Here is an 8,385-nt window from a genome sequence, read left to right on the forward strand (position 1 = left end):
CATCCTCTGTAACCCCCCCCCCTCTCTCTCTGCTAGGGTTCTTCGGTTAATTTACTTAGGTTTTAGTTAGGGCAGCCTGTTAATTAGGTTATCTATTTAGTTATGAATTTAGCTAGGTTTCAAAATTAGCTGAATTTATATGCAAATTTGAACTGGACATGTGATATGTGGATATGTCATGTTTTGGACATGTCATGTTTGGAAAATGATCCGAGTGGCCTATGTTACGCCGGAATGTTGATTCATTTCCGTTCCGGTGAATTTCAGGCACTCGATATGTCCATTTTTTAGCAAAGGTCATGCCGAAATTTCCCGTGAATAGAGGCATGATTTGTGCTACATAGTTGCATATCGAGTGCTGGCACATAGATTTCTTTTTATGTCATTTCTCATTTATTCATACTTTTAGAAATAAATGAGGACACTTAATCATAGGAAACATATCGAACAACGAAGAAACTGGGCCTTCTGACCAAGATGCAGACGAGATGGATTATGAGGGTGAACAAGAGTACCTCGACTATTTGACTGCTAAGCAAGGTTTGCAGGTCGGCCTCGATGATGGTACTGATGCTGACATCGACACCGACGGCGCCGGCACCGATGGCGGCGCAGAGACCGGTGGGGAAGGTACCGGCGGGGAAGATACCGGCGGGGATGGTACCGGCCCCAATGCCGCTACCGAAAAGAGGAAGCATAAGAAGCAGAGGATACGAAAACCTAACAAATTAGGGATTGTACGACTTGTGATCACAAAGATGGCACCTGGCAAGTTTAAGCCGTTAGAGCCAGAAGAACCTCGCAAGTGCTATGGGAACCAAGTAGGATGCATCCTACGGGAATGCGCGAGCATCAACGATGATGACTTAAGGAATAAAGAACATTTGACGCAGTTGCTCCTAACGAAGTTGCACAAGAGATTCAAGTTCCCCGACCGGGATGATAACATAGAACAACCGTGGGATGATCCGAAGATGAAAAAGATTAACAATCACGCCATGGGCATGTTCAGCAATGATTTGGCCTCCTGGAAAGGGAGGGTGAAACGAGCTATTGAGGCTGATGAACCCCTGTCCAAGATTCTGGAGTAAAATCCGACACTTACGGAAGAGGAGTTCGAAAAGTTCAAGGACACTTGCGCTACCGAGGCAACCAAGGCTAAGGCTGCGAAATTCAAGAGCCTTCAGCAAAGGAACACGGGGAAGCATCGCCTCGGAAGCCGTGGCTACCTCGGTAAAAAGGCCCATATGGGATAAGGAGGACGCGGAATGTGAAGCCGCGGGTCTCCCAGACCCCTTCGCGAAGTTCACCAACCCCTTGGAGCGTGACTTCATCAGGGCCAGCTACAAGTGGGACAAGGAGAAAAAGGTTTTTTACACGGACAAGATCACGAGGAAATTGATTAGACTACTAGAGAAGCAACACCAGCTTGCAGCCGAAAGCCCTACTTCTCCGATGAGGCCCAAGTGGGACACCCCTCTCAACCGGGCCTTGAACGAACTTAAGGGACTCCCTTTGGGCCAGCAGCCGCAATATGGTCGTGTGCACGGCGCTGGAGACGGCGCCACGTGGAAGGTGTTTTACAACGAGGGCCCGGAGGCCAAGAAGTAGAAAAAGAAGTTTAGTCAGGAGGACATCGACGCGAAGGTGAAGCTTGCGGTCGAGAAAAAAGTAGCTGAGAACGCGAAAAAAGGAGCCGAGGACAAATATGAGTTGCTACAGCAGGCAGTCAATGCAGCTGTAACTGCCTGCAGAAATGATTTTGCTACTAACTTGGTTCCAGTTATCATCAACTGGACGAAGGAAAATCCAGACAAGACGATACATGATTTCCCGCTGCCCAGTTTCGTCGGGAGCAACTCCATGAACAACAACACCATCGCACCATCACTTGCTCACACAACCGGGCCTCCTCTCGCAGCCGCTCCCGCTCATAGCAGCCCGTCCTCAGTCTCAGGCGCGCTAGGTGGGCCTTCGTCTTTGGCTGAGCTCGACGCTGTCACGGTAATTACATGTCGCACCAACATATATATATATATATATATATATATATATATATATATATATATATAATATTCCATTTTTGTTGCCTTTCGATTGTTTTACGCCACAGACATATGTGTTTGCAGGCGAAAGAAACCCCGTGCACCATACTCTACTTGATCAAAGGCCAGAAGGTGGACGTGGGAAAGGGGATGATAATGGACCCCTCGCAAGCCACGTTCCACAACCAGCCGATCCCCGCTGGGCACTTCAGGGTTAGCTTCACCAGTGTGAAATCGGGGCACGAGGATTTGCCTCCTCCAGTACAGCATGTGGGAGCGGACGACGAGACCCCGCCGCGGATTGGAAGTTACAAGGGTTGGGTGCTGCTATGGCCGAAGAATCTTATTCGTCTGGAGCCGGCTGACAGCACACCAATAACCACACATCAACAAGCATGTGCGGAGACCACCACCCCGCCTACGCAATTACCATCTCCTGTAGTGTCGGGTGAGAGCGGCGGACGACATGATGAAGGGGGTGCAATAGTACTGGTTGATGTAATTTCTCCTGTAGAACAGAGAATGGATGATGAGACGGAGGTCGACCCTATGGATTTCCTCAATACAAACGCGTATGACTGTGACATAGATATGATGAGTCAACCATATGACGAATCAGGCTATCAGCTTGCTAATGAGGATATGGATGATATGCCCGGGCAGGGTCATAGCAAGGATTGCAAAAAGTCTCTCTTCATGAAATCCTCACAGGACACGCCTAAAGATGCCGCCTCAACACAGGCTCAACTAGCCGGGCACGAGGGTCGTACAGTACTTAGCCCGGGAACACTGGGGCAGGGGTTAAGAAAGGGTCTGGAAGGTGTGCCCAAGAAAAAGGAGAGGAAGAGATCGGGGAAGATAACTGCCTCCAAACAAGCCAGAGCACATAGCAGCCAGACGATGCATTCTGAAGAGCGTGTACCCGTGAAAGGTGCGGTCATGTTCCATCTCACGGGCGAGCCAATGCTACCGCCGAAACCGCTGGAGGCACTATCAGGGGGTCTCAGGAGACTGCACGACCATATGCTGTCGACTGAGAAAAGCCTACTAGCCTCAAAGGATCCAGGATATCCGACATACGCGGCTCGTGTGCCTGAGGGGAAGTGCTACGTCGACACACGGCCCGCGAAGGTGTTCTTCCTGCGGTTTGACCATATCTTTGAGATGCTTCTAACAAGGCGGCTCGATTTCACAATCGTCCGCCTTTTTGCGCTACATATGAGCTCCGTCATGAAGAGTGAAGAAGTCTCGCAAATCTGTGTGGCGGGTCCGTACTACATGCACGAGTCTTTCTTGAGTCTCGGCGACTTTGAGCGTGAAACTGCTAGGGAGTACCTCCAAAACATCATGGTACAGAATAAGGACCAGGAAATTGTCCTCGTGCCTTATCATCAAAAGTAAGTCAGTTCCGGACAACCCTTTCGTACATTTCAATCATTCCTTCTCTCTCATATGGGGAATAATTTGAGGTGTCTTTTCCCCGCAGCAACGGGCGCGCCGTCCTTATCGTTCTTTACCCGCAAGTCTCCCACGCCGTGTATTTTGACCCTTCCAGAGACTACGAGAAAAAAGACTACACCCACATAATGAATATTCTAGATGATGCTCTCCAAGGCTTCAGCTTTAGAGGTGGCCACGTGCAGATCAAGAAACAAAGGAACAAGAAGATGGGTTTCGCGCATAAAACTAACTTCTCCTGCATCCATGTCCCAAAACCAAGCAAGGATGGATTCTACATCGTCCATCTCATGATTCAGTTCAACACGGATCACCAAAAGCTTCGCATTAACAGCAGAAATGATGATCATATCCACAAGTGGCTAGAATCTCATGGAGAAGCGGATTATAAACTTAGAGATGACTTCTTTCGCATCCAAAGCGACATTGCGACGATCATCATGAAAGAAGTCGTCGATGAGAAGGGGATGTTCCACCACGGCCCTATATCACGAGCTGACGTCCGAACTCGCATAGACATGCAACGTCTAGACCTCACGCCGTTCAAGAAGCTAGGGTTCATCCTCGATGATATGGAAGGATGGAACTTCTAGTGATTTATGATGCCGATGATGATGATATGTGTCGGTTGAACTTGTATACTTTTTGTAGCGATGAAACTTTGTGATATCCACGGTCCCTGCCGAACTTGCGTAGTGCTACTTTGTTAGTTTGCGTACGATGACCTACGTACCTCTAGTTAATTAATTTGCGTACTGTATGTTGCATCTAGTTGCTAACCCTTTCTTTTTCGGTGTTGCTCTAGTATATTTTGTTGCATATATATGATTGTACATCCTCTTCATGAACATGCATCTCTAACAGGTACCTAGTTTCTTGATGGCGAGATGGAATTGCTATGTCGTGTACAAAGGGAAGGTTCCAGGGGTGTACAACGAGTGGCATGAGTGTCAGGCGCAAGTGAATGGGTTCACGGGCGCCAGCATAAAGGCTTCAAAAGCAGACAAGAAAGAGAAGCTAGTTACTTGAGATTCACGCTAGCGCGAGAGAGGACTCGTAACCGCCACCTCATGTACTGCATAGTTCCGCTCTCACTCATAGTGATAGCTCTTCTTGCGTATACCTTTGTTTAGATGGATGACGTTGTAGTTGCAAGTATTCGAGACTTGCATGTATTGCTATTTTCGAGATGATGACAAGATACCACTGTGTTGGATGATGATTATGATGAGACTATTTGTATGTACATGCTATGATTACATTTGTGGTCTCGCAGGCATTTGTATGTGTATCATGATGACATTTCTATGTGCTAAAGATTCTTCTATAAAGACTGTTCAAATACAAAACAAATATGCCAAAAAAAACTACTTAAAGTAGCAGTAGCGAGTGTATAAAAGTTAGCAGCAGCGCCGCGATAGCAGTAGCGCGTCCAGGCAAAGCGCGCTAGAGCTACTAGCAGTAGCGATCTTCTGCCAACAGCGCTGCTGCTACACTTGTGTAGCAGTAGCGCCGGTGAGCACGCGCTACTGCTATGTGTTAGCTGTAGCGCCTTATTAGTAGCGTCTATCCCCACGCTACTGATACATCTAAAACCCGCGCTGCTGCTAGCCTTTTCCCTAATAGTGAGACTGAGCTAGAAACACCGGCTAAGCATTGCGCAAGAACTCAGAAATTACTCTCACCGTCACTTTTTAGTCTGCATATAAGATTTGTTCAGAGTCAAACTTTGTTAACTTTGACCAAGTTTATAGAGAAAAAAAATTAAGATTCACAATATGAAATCAATATCGTTAGATGCATCATGAAATAAAGTTTCATACCATATAGCTTTAGTATCGCAGATTTTTCTACAAAGTTGGTCAAATTTTATAAAGTTTGACTTTAACCAAATATGTAGACTAAAAAGAAACGGAGGAATACTTAAGAGTGACCGAGTCTTGGTGCCATGCAAGCGTCCGTGTCAAGGAACTGGACTCGTCCATCATGCTGGTCAAGGTCATGCATTCACATCACACAGGAAAATAACCTTGGTCTCCACAGTGTGCCAATCAAAACTGACACGGTGAGCAGAAACTTCCTCATCAGCTCTCCGATGTGATGTGCAAGCGACGTTTAACTGCTCAACACAAAATTGGCGGCCTGAAAGGTTCAACACCAGTTTTTCTGCCCTGACAAATGGATGCATGCGAGAATCGTCAAAAAGACGTGATAAGCACATAATAAACCATTACCAGAAGCAACAGCCTGGCCAACAACAATGGCGCTGCCACTGCTCTTCCTCTTCTCCCTCTTGCTTCAAGCTCCTTTGCACGCACAGGCACTCCAAAACATCACACTAGGATCTACCCTGACCACTCAAGGCCCAAACGCCTCACGGATTTCACCCTCCGGTGAGTTCGCGTTCGGCTTCCGCCCCAGCGATGCCGACGCCTCTGTCTACCTTCTCGCCGTCTCGTTCGACAAGATCACCTCCAAAACCGTTGTCTGGTACGCCAACACCAACACAACACTGCCAGTTGGCTCCCAACTGCAGCTCACGCCTGGTGGCGTGCTTTCGCTCCAGGACCCTGCCGGCACAGAGATATGGAACCCCCGGGTGACCAACGCCGACCATGCCGCCATGCTCGACACAGGCAATTTCGTGCTCTATGCCAAAGATGGCTCCATCAAATGGCAGAGCTTTGAACACCCAACCGACACCATCCTGCCCTCCCAGGAGCTGCCTAAAGGGTCCGTCCTGCAAAGCCGGCTCATGGACAACGACTACTCAGCTGGAAGGTTCCAACTCAGCGTAGAGCGTGATGGCAACTTAAGGTTTTACACCTTGGCTGTTCCCTACACCGTGGCTGTTTCCTCCCTTTTCCGCTATGATCCTCCATATTGGGATTCTCACACTGGTGGAAATGGTTCAAGCCTCGTGTTCAACACAACTGGCAGCATCTACTACACTACAAATTCTGGCAGACAAATCAATATTACATCAGAAACACTTGACTCACCGGCAGACTTCTACCAGCGCGCCACACTTGATGCAGATGGGGTGTTCAGGCAATACGTGTACCCCAAGAAGGCAGCTCAGATCAGTGGATTGAACACGGAGTGGAAAGTTATGGACGTACTCCCACGAAACTTCTGTCGGGCTGCTGCAGTAGAGACTGGAAGTGGTGCCTGTGGGTTCAACAGCTATTGCAGCTTCAGCTTCAACACAAGCAAGAGTGTGGAATGTGAGTGCCCACCAAACTACTCATTCATCGACAACGAGAGGAAGTACAAAGGTTGCAAGCAAGACTTCCCTCCACATAGCTGTGGCTTGGATGATACTGAATCTACTCAGAATTTCAAGCTACTTCCAATGAACAATATCAATTGGCCTTTTGGCGACTATGAGCGTTACAGCCCCATTGGTGAGGATTCTTGCCAAAGACTTTGCTTAACTGATTGCTTTTGTGTTGCTGCGGTGTACTACAACAGTTCTTGCTGGAAAAAGAGGAGCCCCTTGTCCAACGGAATGGAAGGTGACATACTGGGATCAGTTTTTATCAAAGTTCCCAGGACTGATATTCCTGGGTCCCAGTCGGCCAGTAACTCCAATAGATGGAGAAAAGAGAAGAGGTATTGGATAATAGGAAGTTCACTGCTCCTTGGAGGATCTGCCCTTGTTATTCTGTATTTTGGATCTTACCGTGTCATTGGCCGAAAGAAGCCAGCCCAGATACAATCAATGAGTCCCGAGGCATTGCCTCTTAGAGCATTCACGTACAAGGAGATTGAGAAGGCGACAGATGGATTTCGTGAAGAGCTGGGTAGCGGTGCATCTGGTATCGTATACAAGGGCCAGCTGGAAGATGAGTTTGGGACTGGCATTGCAGTCAAGAAGATTGACAAGATGCTCCAAGAGAGTGAAAAGGAGTTCGCCATTGAGGTTCAAACCATCGGAAGGACCTTCCACAGAAACTTGGTACGGTTGCTTGGTTTCTGCACACAAGGAAAAGAGAGGCTTCTGGTGTACGAGTTGATGACCAGTGGCTCGCTTAATGGATTCCTTTTTTGTGGTACAAGGCCAACCTGGAACCTTCGCGTTCAAGTCGCACTTGGGTTGGCAAGAGGCCTGCTCTACTTACATGAGGAATGCAACACTCAAATAATCCATTGTGACATAAAGCCCCAAAACATCCTTCTTGATGAGAATCTCGTGGCAAAGATCTCAGACTTTGGCCTAGCAAAGTTGCTCAGGACAAATCAGACACAGACGAACACTGGCATCAGGGGAACTCGAGGGTACGTCGCCCCCGAGTGGTTCAAAAACATAGGGATCACATCCAAGGTGGATGTTTATAGTTTTGGGGTGATCTTGCTAGAGATTGTGTGTTGCAGACGGAATGTGGAGCCAGAGACAGCTGATGAGGAGCAAGCAATACTGACATATTGGGCAAATGACTGCTACAGAAGTGGGAGGCTTGACTTGTTAGTCAAGGGTGATGATGAGGCAATCTTCAATATAAAGAAGGTGGAACGCTTCGTGGCCGTGGCATTGTGGTGTCTCCAAGAGGAGCCAACAATGCGGCCAAGCATGCTGAAAGTGACACAGATGCTTGATGGATCCGTTCCAATCCCCACACCCCCTGATCCATCTTCCTTCATTAGTTCACTCCAATAGTAGAGTGTGTTTCTAAATATATAAGTTCTGCGGTGTGAAATAAGAGTATATTGGATGTACTTGACTACAGCAAACGATAAATACGAGTGATGATTCCTTCAAATGTAGGTAAACGGAAGTAGGAAGAAATGTATGCATATGTTACTAGGTTCCAAAAATAATTGTAGATTTCTGTAATATTCATGTACTGTTTATGTGCGGTACCACAGTGAAGCTATGAAT

At 47.5% G+C, this 8,385-nt stretch overlaps 1 protein-coding gene across 1 annotated transcript; it reads left to right on the plus strand.

Moving 5' to 3' along the window:
* Positions 1 to 5,525: 5,525 nt before the first annotated feature.
* Positions 5,526 to 8,385, plus strand: LOC123137158 (G-type lectin S-receptor-like serine/threonine-protein kinase LECRK2). The gene has a single exon (XM_044556769.1). The coding sequence runs from the start codon at positions 5,764 to 5,766 to the stop codon at positions 8,161 to 8,163; it is 2,400 nt and encodes a 799-aa protein (XP_044412704.1). The 5' UTR covers positions 5,526 to 5,763; the 3' UTR covers positions 8,164 to 8,385.

This window comes from Triticum aestivum, chromosome 6B (genome assembly GCF_018294505.1).
Source record: "Triticum aestivum cultivar Chinese Spring chromosome 6B, IWGSC CS RefSeq v2.1, whole genome shotgun sequence".
In the NCBI taxonomy this organism is placed as follows: Eukaryota; Viridiplantae; Streptophyta; class Magnoliopsida; order Poales; family Poaceae; genus Triticum; species Triticum aestivum.

Excerpts from the sequence above, each read along its gene's own strand:
- LOC123137158 (XM_044556769.1), top strand. The coding sequence starts at position 5,764 with ATGGCGCTGCCACTGCTCTTCCTCTTCTCCCTCTTGCTTCAAGCTCCT.